The 23876-nt window shown below is 43.7% G+C and overlaps 1 protein-coding gene across 1 annotated transcript in view; it reads right to left on the bottom strand.

Annotated features, from left to right (window-relative positions):
• Positions 1-18492, bottom strand: part of EEPD1 (endonuclease/exonuclease/phosphatase family domain containing 1) — an 80381-nt gene extending 61889 nt beyond the window's left edge. Inside the window, exon 1 of the mRNA XM_067562511.1 lies at positions 16802-18492. Coding sequence (XP_067418612.1) covers positions 16802-17649 — 848 coding nt within the window. The 5' untranslated portion in view covers positions 17650-18492. The remainder of the gene's footprint in view (positions 1-16801) is intronic.
• Between the last annotated feature and the right edge of the window lie 5384 nt (positions 18493-23876).

Here is a 23876-nt window from a genome sequence, read left to right as displayed (position 1 = left end):
TTAAGCCTTAAAATGGGATACAAGTGGTGTCCAAGCTCTGTGTTGACTTCTACCCATCCATTCCTAAAAGTGACACTCAGACTTCCTCTCACCAGTGTCAGATTTCATCAAGAACAAATCAAACCTACTTATTAAAAGAGAAGAATGCCCACTGTGACAGTTGAAGGTTATTTCCCCTTCGTATTTCCATTTGTTTTAGAGACTTCCTCTCTAGGATTCTAGGTCTAACAATTACGAGTCAAAACGAGAGATTTATTCACTTGTATTTATTCAACAGTTTTGCTCACAGTGGTAGATGTCCTCGTGAGATCTACATCTTGTTTTTTGAGGGCCCTGGGGGACAGCAGTTGAAAAATCTTACTCCAGCATATGTCTGTACAAAATAAACCATGTAGAGCAAGCGGTTCAAATTATAGGAGCAAAAATACTGAGCAGATGCAATATGTAACACTTATACTATATTTTAAGAACTATAGTAAAACAAACTTAAAACAACACAAACTTCTAAGGGCATCAGGAGGGGAACACAGTCTTGTGAAGTTTTAAGTACATTTGAGGACAAAAACTGTGAAGCTTGGGCATTTTTCTTTTATCTTTTTCTAATACGCTGGCACTGGTGGAATCATGGGACCCTTTGAGCTAAAAGAGGCCAGCATTTTCAAACGTGACTAGTGCGTTGGGGGCCCTCAACTGGAGACAAATTAAAAGGGCCTCTGATTTTCAAAATGTCACTTTGACATTTTGCTGGCTTAGAGGCCTCAGCAAATGGAAACTTAAGCTGCAGCACATCTTGGAGTCAAGACATTTTCATAAAGGTTTACATTAAAAAAAATATAGGACCCTATTGTGCCTGTACACACTCTCTCATGGATTTCAGTGGAATCTGCATGTGCCCACACAAGGATAAAACTTGACCCATACACCGGAATGTTTACGTTCATACAGATAACAACCATTGTCTCTTATGTTGGAGAAATTGCCACCACTTGACAGTAATTTGAAATTTTCCACACCTGTAGGCAATAGTTTTCCATAACAAACGTCAACTCCAGTTGATATATCGGACTCTCTATACTTCTACTGGCAAAGAGGGGCCGCAATTTATACACCTATTTAAAACTACATGCCCTTCCCTGGGGGGGGAAAGGACCAGGGGAAAAGCAGCCTTAATTTGCGGTCAGGGAGCTGCAAAGGCTGCCCAAGAGAAGCTCTGAATCTGGGTGTCTTCCATGTGTTGCACACAGACCCCTGGAGGAGCAAGGGTTATAGGCACTAGGGAAGACTGGAACTGGACTGACATACCTTTGTTGAACATTTCTCACTGTTCTGATCCCATCAAAGACTAATTCAGCCTCCTTCTAAGAACTGACTAGTGGGTTGGGTGATGGATGTGGAACCTGCTATGTAATACTCTAAGAGAACTGAGAAGTAATAAGTTTAGGAATAGAGTAAGTGACCCGGCCAGTGAGATGAAGTTATTGTATATTGGGTTATAAGACTTTCCTGAATGAATGTACTTAGCTAGCGTACTAGGGGGCTGTGGAAAACACAGGCAGTAGAACAACACAACACAAGAGATATAGGTAAGCAACCTCCCAGCAAACATTGGGAGCAATTCCAGGGCAATGACATACTTCAGGCCACAGGGCAAAGTGACACAGCTGTTCTGTCAATGTTGGGAATTTCAAAGGGCTATGATAAGTTAAAAAGCTCCACTCAGGAGGGGAGTGGGAAAGGTGTCAGTTGTCTGGGGCTGTGCTGGAGGACAGGCTGACTGACACAGAGAGATGCTCTGAGGAGGGAGTATGAAGGAACTGGGCCTTCCCCAGATCCAAAGAATGGGGAGCCTTAGGGAAGAAGCAGGTATGCATATAGACTGGTTTATTGTTTTAAGATCTATTTCTTCTTAAATGCTTTGGTTTTAAATACATGATACTCCACTTTAAGAAGGCTGCCTGATTACGGGATCATTGCTCCTGGATGGAACAGAACTGCAGGCACTGAAGATAGGTTAGATCTGCTGAGGTAATCAGTTGACCACAGGAGACCGAAGCCCAGGGGCTGCTCTGAGCTAGGAGAATTGTGTGATTTCACCCCAAGAGAGAGGTGACAGCTCGAGGCCTGAGAAGGTACCCTTAGAGAGACCAGGAGGGATGAGAGGTGCAGTTAGCCCACTAACTGTGACAACTCAATCCACCTCCAATTGAAGTCAAAGACTCCCACTGAATTCCATGGGGGGGTTAGAAATGGACGCACACCGCAAAACTCATATCTGGACACTCCCGAAGTTCACAGGAATTCATATCAATCGCTTCCGTGAGTCAATTTCCCTTTGATTTATGCAGTACACGTATGAGCATGTATATTAGGCAGCCACTCTTAAATTCAACTTTGTTTTTTTAATTGGTGTGGCTATTTGTAGGCTGCACAGATGTATACATTTAAAATCCATTGTTGTGTTCGAGTCGGGTTACTCCAAAAACAGCTTCAAACAACAGAGAGAGAGGAAAATGGCATTTGAATCTCCTTTTGACAAAAAGAAATTTAAGTGAGTCAGGGCACAATTTCTTGTTTCAAAAGAAAACTGCAATATCCATGTTTTAAAGGTGGCTATTGCTTGTGTATTGTAACTCATAAGGATTTTTACTACCAACTGCACACTGAAGAAACTATCTAAATACATTTTACACTGTGAAGTGATGATTCTGTTTAGTCCCTGAATGTTTATTTGGTTAAGTAAACTTCCTCTCCTCTAAAGGTTCTTTGGACTGAAGCAGCCAAAAATAAAATAATTTTGTGTTGCCGATGGCAGACAGTTCCCTTTGAAACATGCTGAAAATAGGATTGAGTTGTCTTTTAGTACAACAGGCAAGTCTTTCACCTCCTTGTTTATGGTTCTAATCCCACCACAAGATTCCAACCAACCAACGTTTCACTTTGGCCTGCCCACAGATCAAATCAGCCTATACAAATTACAATTCAAAGTCTCAGTTCTTGCTCTCAACAAACCAGTGTGAATTAGCATACCTTTTTTTGTGGGGGATGGAAGATGGGACAGGAAGCAGACTTTTAAAAAATGTCTTTGTGCTACTTTGATAATATTAGTATGTCAGTTTGGACTGATAATGATACTGGTATGTAAATGCATGTAGAGCTATGGGATAAATGCACTGTTGTACACTGGAATAGCAAAAAAAAATAAATTCACTTAGCCAAAATCACCCTACAGTCACTGCTAAAACTATGGTTAAGCCTGATACACCTTTTCTTGGGCTGGTAAATATAAAGATTTTAAAGGTTTAAAGGTTGAAGGTTATTTTCTGTGCTTCCACAGCACACATTTTCACACCTACGTTAGTCTTAAGACAATGTCACCATGGAAAAAATATACAGGAGCTTTGCTGTTTAAAATACTAAGGGTTTTAAGCCAAATAGTGTGTCTCTCTCTGTTAAGGTTCTCTGCTTTGCATGAATTCATACTCTGTTCTACACCTTCATTTCACTCAAAGAGCAAACGAAAATAAAGTACAATTATTTTATAAGCTAAACCAACTGTACTGATATTCATTTGGTAGAATCTTAACCATGCATAAAAACAGCAAACCTCAGTATTGTACAGCTGATCTTTTAGTACTGGTATAAACACCCTTGAATTCAGTGGTGTTACAACAGAGATGCATTTGGCCTTATTTGTCTAAAAATAAAGAAAACCAGACAAGTTTTTTCTAAGTCAGGAGTTACTGCATATACCACTGCAAGCCGCTTCAAGTTCAGCAGAAATTCACTAAGCCTTACATGAACCAACCCTTGCAGAGGTCATTGACCGGCAATTACTTTGGGTAATTCTGGAACAGACCCAACAAGGGAGGGAGAGAGAGTGTGTATCTGTATTCTGCAATCACAGGCGTGTAATGTATAGACAAGAAAGAAGGAAAGGGAAAAATAAACTATCAACACCTCAGAGTCAGCAGCATCGCAATAAAAATATTAAAAAAAGAATCAACTAAATTGCAGATTGAATAGATTCAAGGGGGGTTGGTAACCATGGGAGGGATTAGTATTATTTTTGTGTAAATCTGCAATTACATATTAAAAAAACCAAGGGATTTATAAAAGCCCAAACATGCTACTACCTACCACGTCACACAGCAAAATCCTTGTTTATCAACTGGCTATTCATTAACCCATTAAATGAATGTGTAGACTCTTTGGATTATATTTCATTTTATGTTTTACAATGGGAAACCCATTTTGTTAGATGATTTGTCTATTGTTCAGTTCTACCTAGTTAAATTAAAACAAATCAAACAAAACAAAATGAAAAGCCAACATTCAACTGCAGAATAGAGCGTTTTCTTAACCTAATTCCTTTCACAAGATACTCCAACCATAACCTGTTCATGGAAGGTTACGTTAGACAAATACCATGGCTGGGTTTGAAAAGGAACTGGGTAACTTTATGTGACATGCAACCAAGATGTGTCCAAAAGGAAAAGAAGATCTCATGGTCTATCATTCCTATCTCTATTCCTTCTCCCCATCTCTATTTTCATGGGCCTAAACCACTATCTACTCCATTGGCAGCTCTGTCCCTCATAAACAGCTAGAAGGAAACTTCACTGAATTTCTTCTGAAGTGATGAAATCACAGCCCAGCAGAGCGACATGATAGAATGCACAGCAATGCAATCATTCTCTCTCTCACTCACACACCACACACACATGCATGCAACCCGTAGAGTATGACCGTGAAAAAGTAAGGTTTTTAAACTGGAAAAAAATATAAAGAAATTTAAAGAGCAAAAATCTCCAACCAGTAGGTCAAAGCAGAAAGGAATACTGGGATTATTGCATTTGAGATTGATGTTTGATTTTAACAAATATTAGAAATGCCGCAATTTAACTATAACATTCCATCAATATTGTTTTCAGTATAGGGCAGTATATTCACAAATGCGTAATTGTCAGTTCTGTTCTTTATTTTTCTGAGAATATAATTAAGACTTTCTGCGCAGTTCGTGTCTTTGGATTGCCACTGAGGATACAAATGTTTTCCAGGTAACACTCTTTTCTTATTAGAGGGTCCCACTGCCTTCAGTGGAAGTGCTCATGTGCGTAAAATTAAGCACATGTATAAGTGTCTGCAAGATTTAGAGTCCAGGTTTGGAATCCCACGGACTGAGAACAACAGTCCAAAATTGGACCATGGCTGGCACTTTAAAACAAACAAGCAAACAAAAATGCACAACCCCAAACCTCCCAGCTGTAAGAATATAAATGTGATCCTTGAAAGCTAACTTTTGTTGTTGTTGATTGTACAAATAGTTAAAACTGTTTAATTAGAAAATATATTACTTTAAAATTAAATGGACACACTGGATATGGTTCAGAATGAAACAAAACATTAAAGCAGATTCTAAACAGAAATCATATTTTCCATCACAACTGTGTGTTCTATTTACAGTCAGCATGCTGCTCACACTGTGCCCAAAGTGTTCACAAGACCTTACATGGTGTTCCATAACTCACTGTTAATCCCCAAAGCCTGAGACTGAAGCAAACGTAAGGAAAGTCAAGAATTAACTTGAGTAACATTATGGCTCTGATCCTGAAAACACAATCACGTATGCTTAATTTTACTCATATGAGTAAACTCAATGAGTTCTATGGGTCACCCTGCATACCTAAAGTCCAGAATAGCTAATCTCCAATATAAATAAGTCTTAAAATGAAGAAACTACTGCGAATTCTATCTTTGCCACCCTCATGACATACTCGGGATATAAAATACTAAACGGTTAAACAGTTAACCGATAGGTATTAGTCTTACTGTTAAGACTAATGCTTATCGGTTAACCAGCGGCACGGGCTCTCAGTCTCCATGGTGACAGTGTCAAGCCGTGGCGGAGGCAGCTGCGCTGCTGCTGCCGCCCAGGAAGACCGAGGCCCTGGTGCAGATGCTGCAGAGCACCCCACTGTGGAACACAGGTCTGCGACAGGGATCCCACATGGAGATGAGGTAGGGGCACTTCCCGGGGCAAGAGGAGGGAGAAAGGTGGGGGGATGGATACAAAATTATATTGGTTAACTGATATCATTTTACTAGTTTAAACCGTTACCTTTTCTAACTGATATTTACATCCCTATCTCAAACACTACAGATTATGAGAGTGTTGGGAAATTACCCTATCATATTGTAACAAGGGTACTATGTATCCCTGTGTGAGCTAACACAGGCATCTGAATGGAAAACCTTGGCAGGGTAAAAAGAGTACAACTAAAAAAAAAAAAAAAAAAAAAAAAAAAAAAAAAAAAGGTACACACACATTTCTCTCTCGTCATTGATCTTTCCAATTCACTCTGCCCATCTGGCCAGATTTTGCAGTCCTGATTCAGGCAAGGCTCTAATCCCACTGACTTCAACAGGAATTATGACTAAGTAAGGACGAAAGGGTTTGGGCCATAATGACAAAGACATACTAATAACACGTGGAATCTAAACCCAGACAAGGAGAGAAGAGCGAAGCTATGTTTGTAAGAATATTATCTTCAATTTCCCATTTTTTCCTTGACCAAAGAGTAGATGGTAACTTTATACTAGACTGGAACTCATCTGGAAAAAGGATATTCTGCTCTAACACAGCCCAATTGATTTTATACACAGCCTCATATAACTCTAGGTAATTAACTCCCATGTCATTAGTCTCTTGCCTTTTCTTATGGCAAGCTCTCTCCCCCATCTTCCAGGGCATACGGCTGCTTTTGCTTTTGGGAGAATTCTAATTGCCCTTGTTAAACCAAAGGTGTAAACATACCATTCCTGTAGCTCTCCTATTATATTCAACAGTTGCAAAAAGTGCTATGGAGCACCAGGGATTCTTCTTAAAGAATCATGTCTGCACATATAGACATGATATACTGTTTGATTTAGTCTTGTGGCCCCAAGGTTCATGAGAGGCAAAGATTATAGCCTCCTGGAGTCTGTTCACGTTCCAGGGGCATGCCTTGTGAAACATCAGGGAGTAATTTGCTGATCAAAGAGTGTAGTTTTACAGCAGGCCAGTCATAAATTTCCTATATGTCCACTGCTGGAATCTGCTAGGCTTTGCAGAAATCACTCATCTCTAGTTTACCAAGATACATACAGTATATAAAGCCAGTGAATCCAATGAAATGACAAACACATATATTAATAAACAGGAGAGAGTGAAACTGCCTGTGCACTTGACAATACATAGTATCTAAAGTACAGAAGCTGGAAAAAATATAGACAAATATTTTTCTCTCTAATCTTTTTCAGTTCTAGTTATTTTAGGTGCCACTTTTAACAATAGTACAGTAGGTAAAAAAAAACAAAACAGAAGTGTTATTTTTACATTGCTCATTTCCCGCTAACTAACATTATTTCTCTAGCTATGCTATCATCTTAAATGCTGGTGCACAGGCAAAGATGTTTGGGTTTGATAACAACCCAAGGAAAATAGCAAACCAGTTGAGAATAAAAGTACACAAGAAGCCCAGATCATTCTTTTCTACAATAAAACCCATGGAGGGGGACCCTGGGAGAGGAAATTTCTGAGAGGTTCTTCCCAGCCACCTCTAATAATTCCATGGGGCAGGGCTTGTTGGTTTGCCCTGTCCTCAAATGGGGAACGTTGTGGAACTTGGCCCAAACCTGGTCATCCAAGGATGCAGGGGAAGCCAGGGCCACCTGAGCAGAGGATGGTTCTAATCTTCAGCTTTCAGGGTGTGTTGTCAGGACTGCAGTTGTGGATGAGACACAGCCCCCATGATCCAACCCCCAGCCCATCCACTCCATTCAGTCTCCTTCCTTCTGCAAGGAACTATGGCACATCTATGGGGTCAGGATGAGGCAACTGATAGTGAATAAGTCAGTGATTTCCACATGGAGGGTACCTTCCACCTGTGACTCTTGAGAGGGTGATCAGGACCTAAATTATTATTGTTATTGCAGCCACTCTTTATGGGCCCAATCCTGCAACGGGCTGATTGCCCCCAACTCCTCATTAAAGTCAATGACAGTAGAGGGCACTCACTCCCTCACAAAAGCCACCCAGCACTTTGCAGCATTGAGCTCTATATTCTTCATATAATTCTACAGCCAAGAATAACGTGCCAGATCCTAAGCTAGGGCAAGTCAGCACAGCTCCTAGGAAGACACTGTTGAAGGATCTGGTCAATAACTTCTTGCTGCATTCCCACTAAGATGATACCCACAGTGGATTTACATCAAATCTTCAAACTTCTACTTGCCTAGGATGAGTAAAATGACATTTGTTATTTTCTCCTCATTATAGTAATGAATGCTCATTGTTACCTATGAGTTATTGTGCCTGAGCTGTTAAATTTCCATGGCAATCTTGAAAAGCTAATTTACATGCATAAATATTTACACAGTCCATGAAAGATAATTCATGTATAAATTGCATGTAGTAGAGATACAGTAAAAACAATATTCTTCTTTCTTAAATTGGTCTTGAAGCTGCAGAAGGCAGGACTTGCTAAAATATTACAAGAGGGGTCCCCGTTTATTCTTTCACACCTTAAACCATGCATCTTTGCTGCTCTTTTATTGCAATGCAGTTATTCTTGGCTATGCTCCACCATATTATTAGCATGACAGAAGGAAAACAGAGAGATAAAGACACACCTTGTTACTTGGCAGGGTCAGGAACTGTTTTAGCAACAAAAGAAAAATAACCAACACAAGCACATGGTGTTTGATGAGGCTTTGAAACATACATGTTTTCAGACCACCTAGTACCTGTTATTACCGCTACAAGACAACATACAAAAGGACTTAAGAAAAAGTTATTTGAGCCCTTCAGGGACATGCATTCCCCTCCCATCTTGCCATCTTGGAGGAGGGGGAGGAAATGGAAAGGGAATGCAAACTGTCAGGCTTTTCCTTCAACTTCCTGCCTCAGCTCTCTCCCAAAAAGAATTCAAAGACAAGTAATAAAACAATTGTCTTTCATATAATTAGACTGTCTCCTATACCTGTTAGACAAGGTATGTCCAAGAGAAAAGACAATGAAGAGAACAAAACAACTCCCCACCACCCCACACAAATTGTTGCCAGCTTTTCACTTCCAGTAAAACCACATTACAAGTTGTTCCAAGGGGAAGACAGATTAAAGAGCCTGGAAGAACAGCATGTTTGTTTTTTTAAAAAGAAACAAGTGACAAACAAACTTTGGTGCTTCTGAGATCTTGAAAGCAAAACCCAGAGGGTCTAACTGAGTAGCTCTCAACCTTTCCAGACTACTGTACCCCTTTCAGTAGTCTGATTTATCTTGCATACCCCAAAGTTTCACCTCACTTAAAAACTACTTGCTCACAAAATCAGACAAAAATACAAGTGTGCCTCAGCATGCTATTATTGAAAAATTGCTTACTTTCTCATTTTTACCATATAATTATAAAAAATCAATTGGAATATAAATATTGTACTTACATTTCCATGTATAGAATATAGAGCAGTATAAACAGTAATTGTCTGTATGAAATTTTAGTTTGTACTGATTTCACTAGTGCTTTTTATGTAGCCTGTTGTAAAAGTGGGCAAATACCCAGATTAGTTGATGTACCCCCTGAAAGACCTCTGCATACCCCCAGGAGTACGCATACCCTTAGTTGAAAACCACTGGTCTAATTGAAGAGATACTGCAGTTGTACTTGTTTCTGTTATTATACAACTTGAGTTAATGTTGGTTATATATTTTATATGACTAATATGAGGTGACAGGTCCAAAAGACTGATTAAAGTGAGGGATCAAAGCGGAAGATCAAACATAGTTATCTGAGATCCAAGTAGACTTATTCCATTCTGAATCTGAATTATGCTCTATGGCATTTGAGCGTCAGCATTGGCACTTTTTTCCATTTTTTGAGAGTACAAGATTTGGTTTTCAGACACTGTGTCTTGAATTCGCCTAATTGCAAAGGATAGCAAAAAAACATCCCTTGCCGGGTCACTGCTCAGTATTTTGAAGCACAAATATTCACTTGGAACATTTAATTTAAAAGATGCTGTTTCCTAAACTAAGGGATATGCACAATTGCTACACTTGGTTACCAGTGAACATCTAGTGGTTAAATGAGACGATGCAGCATCAATATATTCTCTGTATCAATACAAACTATACATGCACATATTTAAATCACATTTCTTGATTCAACTGCAAATTGCACACTCTTTGCATGTAATAAAGGGGCTGAAAAAGTGGCATGCACGAAGGAACAAATCTTAAGCCTAATGTGTGCCCGAGTAGTAGGGCCAGGTCCTGGACAGATTGTGGAATGGAAAGTGGAAGGAATTCTCTCCCTTCCTAACCCAGGCCACAAAGCAACCCTGGCTGAAGTAGGCTCTTCATGGTTCATTTTGAGGCACCTACCTTCCAAAAGAGGATGGGAGGAGCCATGAAATGGTATCATTCTATAGTCCCTCACCTCCCCCAGCCTACTCAACTCTAGTCCACTCCTGGCATGTTCACAGATAGGGGGGCCCTGTGAAGCTAAGCTGTGCATCACACAGGGACTTGTGTGTGGCCCTCTGAAGTCTGTCCTGATCCCCTAGTGATACGTCCGCATCTCTGAAGGAGGGTATGGATTTAGGCCTAATGCAGGCATGTGCTAGCACAGTACTGCCCAACATGCAGCCTGCGAGTCAAACACAGCCCACAAATCTTAAGGAAGGATTGTGCTTTTAAGGCACAGCCAGGCAGAGGGAGGTCATATTATATAGGAGATCCCAGGAGACATACTGGCTGATCCAGAATTGAAGTCAAGAGAACTACACATCCATAAGTAAAGCAAATCAAGATCTGGCCCACAAACAATCAGTAGCACACAATAAATTTACTGAGTTACCAAATGCATCACTGACATACAAGATACACCACAACATCTCACGATTTTGCAGTAAATCTTAGATTACTGACCACCTAGAATTTACTGTCACCATAGTACAGCCAGTGGAGGCTAACAAGAAGAGGACCCTTCCATTGCAGAGGCTTCAGTGCAACATTGCATTCTCATGGACAGCATACTGACCTGAGGCGTACTTTTTCTGTAATACTTCAGAACAGTTCAGCACATCCTGAAATGCCACATTGAAACCCCAACAACACAACTGCCCATGCTAAACAGAAACTATGCTATTTAACTATTGTTGACAGAGCCAGAGCCATACCAGGTGGATAACATTTTTTTCTCATCATGACCATACAGAATACCCACTCCACTCACTCCCATAAGAAGGACTTACCGTATTTCCCCATGTATAAGACGCACCTTTTTTCGAAAAAATTTGGGGTCTAAAAACTGGGTGCGTCTTATACAGTGGTTTTAGATTTTTTTACCGTAATACATTTTTTTCAAATTTCGGGCCCCAAAAATAAGGTGTGTCTTATACATGGGAGCGTCTTCTACATGGGGAAATACGGGTACATATAGTACATTTAAAAGAAAAAACGAATAATAGCTTAAATAGACAGCTGTTAACCTTCTCCACTCTGTACTTGGAAAACATGCTACCTTACCTAACTTTGCATGAGAAAACCCTATGAAAAGCTCTCAACAAATGAAACAAATAAAAAAAACCTCTCCTGACTTACAGCTAACATTTGGTACAATGTTTTATGAAACTGTGGTACCCCTCCTTACCACCACCAACAGGTGTTACCTCTCAAAACCAAATTCTATCACTTTAAATCTTTCAGAGGGGGATACAAACTGCTCTAGGCCAGGGGTTTTCAACTTTTTTTCATTTGCAGATCCCTCTGGGAATTTCGAATGGAGGTGTGGACCTCTTTGGGAATTTATTGTCTATATATATAGTTGAATTCTGTTCAGTCAGTTTTCAGTCTAAGTCTTTCAAAGACCCCTTAGACATAGTCTGCAGACCCAGACCACAGGTTGAGAACCACTGTTCTAGGATACCAGCATTTACACTGGGGAGTAAGGGCAGCTAGGGGATGGAGATCTGCATTCCGATACGAAGAATGGCTCTAACAAGCTTTAAATAAATCCTGGATTTGTGAACTAGGTCTGTAGAAATGTTGCAGGTTTGGTTAACTTCACTATACATTTGATACTATAATCCAATTACACTATATGTTCTCCAGCACATCAGTCATGTTATTTTTTTCTAAAATTACTGTACGCTCTCATCCTATGAATGAAAATATCTGCTCTAAACTCTGCATGCAATGCTAACAATGAATCCCTTTCACATATGTAACAAAGTGTTTGCAGGGGGGCAGGGATGTTACTGCGATTCATTGTTTTTGTATCACAATAATGGGTTTTAAAATAGCTTACTGGTAGCAGATCACCCCTATGGACTCAGTGCAGCTGATGCTAGAGCAATCAAAGTTCATTCCTTTTGCTGCTATTCTTAAAGAACCTTAGCACCTCTGGGCCTGACATTGGTATTTTTTCTAATACTTAAGGAAATGACTCTCCAGTTTAATGTGGAGTTTGACACTTTCTTGCTCTTTCTCTCCCTGTACTACCATTCTTCATACATAGATTATACAGGGCTTGAATAGTATTTATATTAACAAGGGGGAGACACTCATCTTTACAGCCCTGCAAATCCACAGACCCATTTCTGCAAATTGCAGCTCAGATGCGGATACAAATGTTGTATCTGGGCAGGGCTCTGCAGCACACACTCACCCGACTGGAGCTGCTGTCACCCAGCCCTCAGGCTCCAACTCAGCTCTCTGAATTACACGGCAGCCGGCTTGAAGGAAGTAAACAACAACTCCCAGAAGGGAGCATGCCCATGTGCTCCTGAACAGTGCACCAAGCACCATTTTGAAACAGGCATCTTCACTTTCAACTAGCAGGTGGCAATGGCAGGTGCTGTGAGCTGTGTTTTTGTCACTGCTATCTGTCCCAGCCAGGTCTGTATGCGTTAGAGCCACCACGGCTGCGTGGGTGTCCAAGCCACCCACTGGGAGGGCAGCACTGCACATGACGGCCCAGGATGTAGCCTCCTTGCCCGGAGTGGGGAAGGAGATACAGCGGGGGTGGAGCAGGCAATGGGGCAAGAGGTCTCTGGGGAGAAGCAGGGGTGATTGGGGCGTGGCAGAGGTCTGCGTCACTGATGCGCGGTAACGAGTGGAGCTGTTAGTAGAGCCCTGCAAATCCATGGATATTCACAGACAAATTTTGCAGATCGTGGATCAAATGTGGATACAAATTTTGTATCCACGCAGGGCTCTGCTCATCTGCTGTCCTCACCAGTTAGAGAACTAGATGTCCTGTATGCTTAGTAAGCGGATATGGACAGTAATTTGGCCAAGGCTAATAGTTACTGAAAGAAGCTGTTAACAGAACTGTGGGACAGCTTGGGTAAAACAACCTGTGGTCATCAGAAAAACAGCACCAGAGGCAGCCTTAGGAAAGAAGGCTTGATTCTCCACTACCCTGCACTTTGTGCAGGCCTTTACACCTATGCAAAGTGAGCATAATCCTGATTTAGCAGTGTTTTACACTCACTTTGCACAGCAGAGGTGTAGAGGACTATACATGGTGCCAAGCAATGGAGAACCACACTCAAAAAAGCATGGACATATCTGTGGGTGCACAGAGTATTCCAGATCCTTAGACAATATATTGTAACAAGGGAAGTGTGTGCAAGAGGATTTGTTTATTTATCTTCATATAGCTGTGCAGGAAGTTCATTAACAACCTGTCATTCACAGCATGCATGCACTCCTGCAAGCTAAGTGATAAGGCTAAACAGACTGCAAATCCACTGGACAACAGGTGGAGTCAATGCTTGGAATAGAAAGTGACAAATGTGATCTGCCCACTGTACATTCTGGGCTACTTAAACATTCACCTTTGTACCTCATTGATGCCATTGGACTCAACAAGTGCTGATAAGCCCTCTGTGTTGTATTCTTGACTGAGAAGCAAGAGTTAAATGTCCAGGGCTGATTATCATCGGAAGTTAATCTAACTGAGCAAGGATTAGTCTGTGATGCACTTTAGCACTTTCCAACAAGTACATGACTGGAGACGGGAATTTAAACCTTTCCATTAATACATACCACAGTGCCTGATTCTAAGCTTAATGAAGTCAGTTTTACAGCAGCATAACTCCACTGACTTCAAGAGCACTAGTATGAGTGAGAGGAGATTCTTTCCCACTAGCTTCCCCAACTGCTGAATGAGCCTATTGCTAGCATAATTTTTTTCCATTTTGTTGGCCCACGCTTCAGTTTCCCGGGAAGTGTAGGCTTGTCTATACACTCTAGTCTTTCTCACTTCCTTCCAGAGTCTCATTACTCACATGTATGCTCTAGATTAGAAACCATTTAGACCGTACTCTCTGAGTGTAACCGTGCGTGTGCATGTTCAATGTAAATGCCTAAACTGGAAATGGAAAGTCAGCAAAATGGAAAACTAAAAAATACATTAGCAACGGGCTCATTCAACACTTTGGGGTACAAGTTTTCAAAGACAGTCATCTACATCATACTCATAAAGTGAGTATATATTTGGGGGTATTTGAACAACTAACTGTGCGTGCAAAATACACAAGTGTGCATATGACTCTGTTCTGCAGGCAAAATTACATGTGCACATTTTGCAAATGTTACCTGTTTTTAAAAATGTGTGACTTGATTTTCAGAATTGCTAAGCACTCAACTCCCACTGAATCCACTACTGGCTCTATTTATCAGCCATCTCAAGGCACAGAAGTTGAGGGCACTCAGCATTTCACAAGACTGGGTTCTATGTAAATCAAATCACTTTCCTTTCAGTCCTGGAATTTAATCATCCTGAGATTAGTGAGAATTATTTAGTGTAATTTGTTTGTTTCCTCAGCCATTTGTGGCTCTCTGGCCTTCCTTTCCCCCCTCCCCCCCTTTCTTTCTTTTTCTTTTTTTTTTTTTTTTCTTCTCCCCTCCCTCCCCCCCATTTAGTGAGGTTTTCCCGATATCCCTTAATTTCCAACACTATTCCAGACTGCTGCTGATTTTCAGGTGAAAAAAATAATTCTCCAATGAAGTTAGAAATGACTGACTGTCACACTCAGCTGGTAAATAAATTAATATTAAAAAAAAAACAAACCCACCATTGTTGGTTATATCGCTTATGCTTTCCTCCAACTAAAAATACTGGCTGGTAATTTCCGTTTATGGAGATTGACCATGGTCAAAGGAAAGTACACAAAATATGACACAGCAGAGTGGTCAAGGAATATGTTAGGCTGAAATGGGCAGCAGGACACTCAGAGGTTTATACCATTTCATGACCATATAGCTTTCTTGCTATCAAACCACAGCATGTAGGTGCAAGGAAATAAGTTTCCTGCGTCAAAACGCTTGGCCCACCAATGATACGTTGCAATGCAGGAAAACTGCAGCACAGCTTGTCACAGAATGTGCATACTGTTCTTTATTTTACACTTCTGTCTATTGCCATGGCTTTTTTTGTTTTTAAATACAAAACAAGAATCACAACATAGCATGATAAAACATACTGTATTTCTAGCTAGCCTAACCTCTGCAATCATACAATTATCATTATTCAACTTGATCGTACTGTTTTGAAAAACAATAGTGCTATTAATACTGCAATAGATAATGGTTTGTCAGCACTTCCATCCACCAAAATATCCCGTTTTCAGGGGTTTGTGAGTCATCCATGCAAATTTGTTTCAGATTAAAACTTGGAACCCCAATGAGGGAACAAATTTTGGTTTCACAACATTGGACAACAAAATCAGATCAGCTGGTTTATTTAAGAGTGGAAGGAGTGGGGAAAGAAAAGTTGTTTTCAGAGTTCTTTTGCAGTTGTATGGCTTCAATTTAATATAGGGAGTTAGCAAGCAACTATTTATCATAGATATGTATATAGATCCCCATCACCCAAGCATATGTTTGTGTGACATTAATGAATAGTCAATTACAAAATATGGCACAACCTCTTATTCACAAAGAACAGAAGAACCATTCCATGTCATTACTAAAGGTCAATCCAATCTTTGACCAGACAAACAGGTCTTGAACTGTGCCCTTAAGATTACTAAAAGCAGGGTTTGGCAGACTGCCTGAGACAGCAGGTTCCAGAGGCATTACTCTCCCCTGGGAAAGCCCTGCTACCAGTCACAGGGCAGTCAGCACCAGACAGGCAGAAAGAGAGACATAGCAAAGTGCAACCATCATGACAGCGTCCCATACCATTTACACCTTGAATTGCACCGGTGAGTAAAGGACTACTGCGGATCACAGAGCCATGGTGTTTGTCCATAATGGCTTGACACGCTGTAAGAGGGGAGCTGCAGCATTTTACATTGGCTAAAGATCCCAAGCATTTCTGAATGTGCTCTTGATTCATTTGGTAATGTTTGAAGGGATGGAAGGTGGAATATAGGCCAAGGTATTTAGGTTAAAAATATCATCTGATATACATTCACACAAAGCTTTTTAAAGGCATTTAGATGCCTGGGCTTGGATTGCCATGACAGAAGGAAACAGAGAGTAGGCCCATTTTATATTTTCGGTATCTAATACATAGTCCCAAATGATGCATTAACCCATTAGGTCCAAAGTATTTTAAGAAGCATGGGGGCACCATTGAGGGACCGCCATCAGGACCTCATAGTTAAAGGATGACCCAAGAAAAACGGGGATAACGCCTAACACACCCTGCAAAGCAGTGGAGGAGGAGGAGGAGGAGGAGTAAAGCACCCAGCTCTTTGGCGAGACAAGGCACCAAATGCCAAGCCATGCCATTGCCTTTGAGCAGCTCACCTGTTCTCCAGCAGCGTCATGCACACCACCTCTCGCACGCCAGGGTTGTTGGCTTTTTCAAGCGAGCAGCTTTGCAGGTTCCAGGTGGCCACCCTCAGCACGGGCTTGCCCTCTCTCAGCCCGCCGAACATCTCGACGGAGGGGCGAGTGGCTATCATCTGGGGCGGGCCCCCCGGCGGGAAGTCCAAGTCCTCGCTCTGAAGGCTCAGCGAGGTGGGGCTGGGGTGAGGCTTGACAGTGAAGTTGAGGCCGCCGTTAGTATTGGTGGAAGGGGGCCGCGAGCCCTCCGTGAAAAGCCGGGGCCGGAGTTTGTCCAGGAAGGAGGAGCTGACGCAGTCCAGCTTCACCAGCTCCTCCAGGCTCCTGAAGGGCCCGTGCTCGGCGCGGCAGCACACGATGCGCTGCGCGAGCCCCTCCGTGACGCCGGGGAGGCTCAGGAGCTGGGCCGGCGTGGCGGTGTTGATGTTGAGCTTGGCGGCGGCGGCGGCCTCGGCGTCCTTGCGCAGCGAGCTGGGCGACTGCTGCGCCGAGCTGCCCTTGCTGCTCACGCAGATCTCGAACTTGACCTGCTCCAGCCGGGCGGCTCCCACCCCGCTCACCAGCGCCAGGTCCTCCACTTTCTTAAAGCCGCCGATGTACTCGCGGTACTCCACGATGCTGCGGGCCACCGGGCGGCTGATGCCGGGCAGGGTCATCAGCTCCTCCTCCGTGGCGCTGTTGATGTTCAGCCGCTCCTGGTTGACGAGGATGTGGCTGAAGTTGCACGCCGCGCTGAACTTGCGGCTGTGCGGGCACGGGTCGGACGGGTCCCGCGGGATGGAGCGGTGGCAGCCCAGGTTGCCGCCCATGGCCAGCGCGGCGCGAGCTGGAGAGGCTCAAGGCTGGGGCAGCGGGGCGCCCCGCTCACGCTGCGAGGCTGGGAGCGGATGAGGAGCCCCAGGCGGCCGGCGGCTCATTGAACCCGGGCAGCCCAGCCCCGCATCGCCCAGGGGGGGAGGGGCCTGCTGCAACCAGCCGGGCTCCGACCTCCAGAGCAAACTTGGCGGGGGCGGCGCGCGCGCGCGGGGCAAGGCTCAAACCTCCCGCCCCCCCGCACGTGCCATCCAGCCCCCGGCGGCGACTCAGGGCGTCCCGCCGCGCGCGAGCCGAGCCCCCCCCCCTTGGACACTGCTGCTGCTGCTGCCGCCGGCCTGGGTAGAGCGCGAGCCGGGCAGCTCGAGCCCGTCAGCGGCGGCTGCAGAAAGGTGGCACCGTCTTTAGCAAACAGCGGAGCCGCTTCCTTCCTCTTCGCGGAGTTTTTCTTCCCCGGCCCGCCCTGCTCCGGCCGCTTGTTGACTGTGCACCGCCCGGCAGGGGAAGGAGCCGCCGCCGCTCCGGTTTCACCCAGCCTCGCACACAACTCGCCCCTCCAGCGCGTCCCACTCCCAAGTCTCCTCTCCTGCCGCCGCCTTCCGGCTCAGAGGAGGAGCGCCCCGTTATCACGGCGCTGCACCTGCCCCGCCGCCGACGCTGCCCCTTTGCTTTCCTGCGGGGTTCGCTCAACCCCGGAGTATCCCTGCACTAGCTCCCTCCCTCCCCCGGGGAGGAGGCGCCAGCTGCATTGGTTTGGCCTCCTCGTGGGCTGATCACATGCGCTCGCCTCTAGCCTGCCAGAATCGCTGCGCCGGGCTGCAGTAGCAACAGCAACAGCCGCCTCGGGGAGCGACAGGTAGCTGGGCTGCGAGCTAGCGGGGTGCGTGAGGAGCTCTGCCCTTCCCTGCTGCAGGTGGCAGGAGCAGCAGGGTGCCCAGAGATCTGTCTGCCCTTTGGGTGCTAGGCAGAGACCCATAGACTTTAAGGTCAGAAGGGACCATTATGCTCATCTAGGCAATTCGCATCGAGGTCTCTTTTAATGGTTCTCTTGCCAAAGTGGCTGGTACGCAGGAGCCACGGTGCAGGGGAGGAAGGGGGGGGGGGGGAGAATGATGACAGTACCTTGAGCTTATGCTATAAGTGCTGCACAGACATTAACTAATCGATCTGATTTCCAAACCGTGCTGAGCTGCGGCCCCTGCTTCGTGCACGGGAAGTTGCAGTTTATCTGCCAGGGCTTTTTGATGGTTGCAGCATTTGGACTGCAGTCCTTCTGCGTGCCCTTATTTTAAAAAAGGACTTGTCTCCTGGCACAGATCCACGCTTTGAAGTGGGGGATGGCTAATCCTAGCACGCCATGGAAATCAGCACATTTTCCAGTGCCCTGGTAAACCTTTAACCTGGGGCAGAATGCCCAAACTGCAACACGAGAGCCACAGTGGCACCTTGTATATACAACTTTCCATCTCCAGCCATGTAATTATTATTTGTTTCATGAGGTCACCCAGCAGCCCAGTCCCATAACCCATTGTGCTGCATGATGTGCAAACACAGAAAAAGATTGTCTCTGCCCTCAACGAATTACAAGTGGGTATGAAACAAATTGAAAGGAACAGGGAAGGAAAAGTGAGAGAGAGAACAACACATGCCCGGTATGTTCACAGCTAGATTAAAATAATATAACACAAATAAATATTTAATAAAAACATCAGACGTGACTTCTGACCCTCTATGTACACAGCCATAACAACACCTAGAAATAATAAAAAGCATTTGATCAGCTTCAACCAGGGAAAGGTGATTTAACCTTTTAGGAAAAGGCTGGCTGCACTGGGCCATTGGGTTGCACTTATGCACCAGTGCTTTAGCATTTTATTGTATATTTTACATGACCTTAATAATTTGTTTCCTGTTTGAATTTACAAGAAATGTAGCAAAGAAGTAGCTTAATTTATTGTCAGTGCAAGAAGCACTTATTCAGGTGATTAAATGCTTCCATCTGCACTGAAAATATAACAAAAACAAGGAGAGTCCTCTAGCACCTTAAAGACTAACAAATTTGACAAAGTGGGTTGCAGCCCATGAAAACTTATGCCTGCAGAAATTTTTTAGTCTTTAAGGTGCTACAGAACTCTCATTGTTTTTGCTGTATACAGACTAACATGGCTACCCCTCTGAAATTGAAAATATAGTGATTTCCAAATCATGAGAACAGCTTCCAGTGCATCAGAAGTCACACTGGGCCTAATTCTGCTCGGATGATACAAGCACAGATTAGAACAATTTAAAAGGAATGTTCTCTGCACTGCAACATTGGGGTAACAGCCCCAGGAGCTATTACCTTAGCATAGAAAACTCTCATTCTCGTAATAGATAGATTAAAGAATTTACAAAGCAGTGAAATCAATGTGAGTTATGCCTATGCATCTGTGGGCAGAACTGGGCCCTCTGTATTTAAAAATAAAAAAGATTGTTGATTGGAGCAGCTCCAGAAGGAAAACAGCCCTTGTTACCAACAATTTTTTTCTGTTCCATCAGTAACTAGGGAAGATATTAAGCAGCAATTATTAAACATTTTTAAATATGAAAGAGCAGATAACTTGCACCAAAAAGAGTATTAAAATAATTGACTGGAGAGAACTCTGAACCATTAGTGCTAATGATAATCCTGAGCAAATTCATGGAAAGACTGATATGGGACACAATCAGACAATAATGAAAAAATGGTGGAATTGAGCTTGGGTCTCAGACTGGATCAGTGCTCTAACCACTGGGGTAAAAGTTACAAGGGGGCTGCCATCTTCTCATTTTTTCTTGAGAAAGACACTTAAGCCAGGTCAGCCCTAACTCTGGAAGAGAGTTCAAGAGTGAATCCCAACTGGAGACAGGCATTTAAATCCCATGCCGAATCTGACCTGAAAAAAAGGTTAAGAGTAGATTTGATCACAGTCCTGTGGGAATGTGTTAATTCTATCAAACCTTTTGATGGAAATCATATTGCCTGATTCCCTGCCAGCTTGCCCCAGCTGCCGGGCTGCTGGACAGCTGGCTTCCTGAGATTCCCCCATTCCTAGCCTGACAGGCAGCCCAGGGAGGAGGACTGCCAGCTCCTTGGTTAACCAGCTCCCCAGGCTACGTGGGTGCTGGGCAGCTATCGCCCTAGACTCCCTTGGTGACTGGGTCACCAACTCCCTGGACTGCTGACTTGGTGGGTGGATGGGAGGGTGGGCTGTCTGGTTCCTGAGCTGGCAAGCAAGACAGCCAGGGAACCAGCCCATCAGCGTGGCAACTGGCTGGGTGGAGGAAGGAACCAGCTTCCCTGGCTGCCCAGCCAATTTCCAAGTTTTAAAAAATTTAATTCCCATGAAAATTTTGGCATTTCTGACTTTGTTCTGATTCAGAAGATATTTCCCCCCATGCCCCTGAAATGTGAAATTTTCCACAGGAAGGAAATTCCATTTCCCACTCAGTTCTAGTAATTAACCATTGGAACAACTTACTCCACCACTTGAAGTCTTTCAGTCAAGACTGGATATCTTAAAAAAAGAATGCTATAGCTCAAACAGAAGTTTTGCACTTGGTGCAGAAATTGCTCAATGTGGTCCTTTGGCCTGAGTTATGCAGGAAATCAGACTAGATGATCATAATTGTCCCTTGTGGCCTTAAATTCCATGAATCTGTGTTCAAAGGTCCTGATCTTTGGAAATACATATTACAGGTGACATAGTCTCAAAGAAACTGTCCTTTGTAGGATGATGGATAAAAGGAGCCAGAATTTGTGCTCAACAAAAGGTCATGTTGTGCCCTTCAGTTTTCAGTGCCATCTATTCAAATCCCCATCTGAGGGCCAACTGACCATGTGACAGCAGTAAAGTTTCTAGATCTCACTTACACTGACTGTGGGGAGTACTGGTTTGGCACCACTGAATGGTCCATGCATACACCACTTACCACTTATGAACAACCGTTGACTATAGGCAATTGTCACTGGGCTGTTCTAAGAGGAAGCCTTATACAAGCGCATCCTTCCCCATAGGTGTCCCTTTTATGAGACCTAAAATTGGGATGGGGATTATTAATTATTTTGCTTTGGCATTCCTCTATATCAGAATACGGTGGTCTCCTTTTGAATCCCATTATTCTTTTGGACAGGGACATGAAATCTTGGCCCCACTGCCAAGCAAAAATCTTCTTAACTTCAGCGGAGCCAGGATTTCAGTCCGGCTACACTTGGAATGGCATTGGCTGTGTGTTTTGCTCCATAGACCTGGTGCCCTGGACTGTTACATAACAAAAAGAAGGAAACTAGGAGGGAAAAATGATTAACTGAAACATTTGTATTTCTATAGAAAAGAGACATTAAAAGAAACTTTCCTGATGAATAAACCCCACATCACCTCCAGCAGCACTTGAACCACTGGTGAAATTTGGCAACTGACACAGAATAATAATAATATTGTTCACAGAACTGGATTATCTCCCTGTCACCATAGGCCATGCTAGTTAGGCTGCCCACCTGGGGCAAAGGAATTGGGGTGGAACTGATTGGGTGGCCAAGTCAAAAGTGTCACTTGGCACGGTGAAATGCTGAACTCAGCCTGTGTGAAATATAAGTAGAAGTAGCTCTTCTCTGCACTTTGGGCAGGACTTCGTAATATGCAATGACCACAGTAGACACCTGTCAATCTTTGCCTCTGGTAGGATTGTTCTCAGTCTGAGAGATCAGATAGCAGGTGCCGAACTTGTCTCGTGACAAGTCAAACTACTTGGAACTCAGCACCAATAGCTGGAATAGAGCTCACATCTTCCACAAGCACAAAGCCCCACCCTCCAACATGAACCTGGGGGTTGCCGTGGATAAGAAGCTGGATATGAGTCAGCAGTGTGCCCTGGTTGCCAAGAAGGCTAATCGCGTATCGGGCTGCATTAGTAGGAGCATTGCCAACAGATCGAGGGAAGTGATTATTCCCCTCTATTCGGCACTGGTGAGGCTGCATTTGGAGTATTGTGTCCAGTTTTGGGCCTCCCACTACAAAAAGGATGTGGACAAGTTGGAGAGAGTCCAGCGGAGGGCAACAAAAATGATTAGGTGGCTGGATCACAAGATTTATGAGGAGAGGCTGAGGAAACTAGACTTGTTTATTCTGCAAAAGAAAATAGTGAGGGGGGATTTGATAGCAGCCTTTAACTACCTGAAAGGGGGTTCCAGGGAGGGTGGAGCTAGGCTGTTCTCAGTGGTAGTAGATGACAGAACAAGGAGCAATGATCTCAAGTTGCAGTGGGGGAGGTCTAGGTTGGACATTAAGAAAAAGTTTTTCACTAGGAAGGTGGTGAAGCACTGGAATGGGTTACCTAAGGAGGTGGTGGAATCTCCATCTTCAGAAGTTTTTAAGATGTGGCTTGACAAAGTCCTGGTTGGAATGATTTAGCTGAGGCTGGTCCTGCTTTGAGCAGGGGGTTGGACTAGATGACCTCCTGAGATCCCTTCCTACTCTAATGTTCTATGATTCTATGAATGAAAGAAGACAGTGTGACAATATAGGGTTTATGGCAACCAGTTAAGAAGTTCTGATTATAGGCAGAAGGAGAGAGCGGGTCCCTATACATTAGCCAGTCTGCTACAATATTATGATTATTTTTAGGTTACAGTATTTTCAGGATGGTTTGGAATGTGGAATGTTAAGGTGAGCAGACATTTTTAGCAGTTTCTTCCCTCCCCCGCAAATACTTAAACATAGTGACACCTTCCTTGTTGCCCTAAGATATTGTCACACTTTAACATTCAGTCCAGAGAAGTGAGGGGTTGTGTCACCACTGGCCCTGTAACCCTGAGGCCTGAAATGCCCTGCTGGTGTAGCTCCCAGCCTGGGAACCTCAAAGCCAGCCTACAAGCATACAAGTCAAACCCTGAGTGTCTGTGCACCAGACAGCCCTGGTTCAGTAGCTCTGACCCCAGTAACCTGTTTACAACCCCACTCTGGCTTCCATCAGCCTTGGTTACAACCAGCAAGGTGACCCCAACATATTCTCAGTCCTGAATTTTCCCAAAACCATGTTCCCTGAAGTGTCCAGTCCTCACCTGGCCACTCAGAGTAACAATGAGGTCTGTTGCTCCTTTAAAGAGACAAAAGCACATTACACCTTATTAACTTTATGGGGGTAACTATATCCTTCCTTTCAAACACAGCACTGAGCTGGTTTATAGTCAAAATTAAACAAATTT

Source organism: Emydura macquarii, unplaced genomic scaffold, assembly GCF_026122565.2.
Source record: "Emydura macquarii macquarii isolate MOO-44397 ecotype Brisbane River unplaced genomic scaffold, CSIRO-AGI_Emac_v2 contig_2432, whole genome shotgun sequence".
Lineage (NCBI taxonomy): Eukaryota > Metazoa > Chordata > Testudines > Chelidae > Emydura > Emydura macquarii.
The sequence above is the reverse complement of the archived record's forward strand: the minus strand, read 5'-3'. Positions and strand labels throughout refer to the sequence as shown.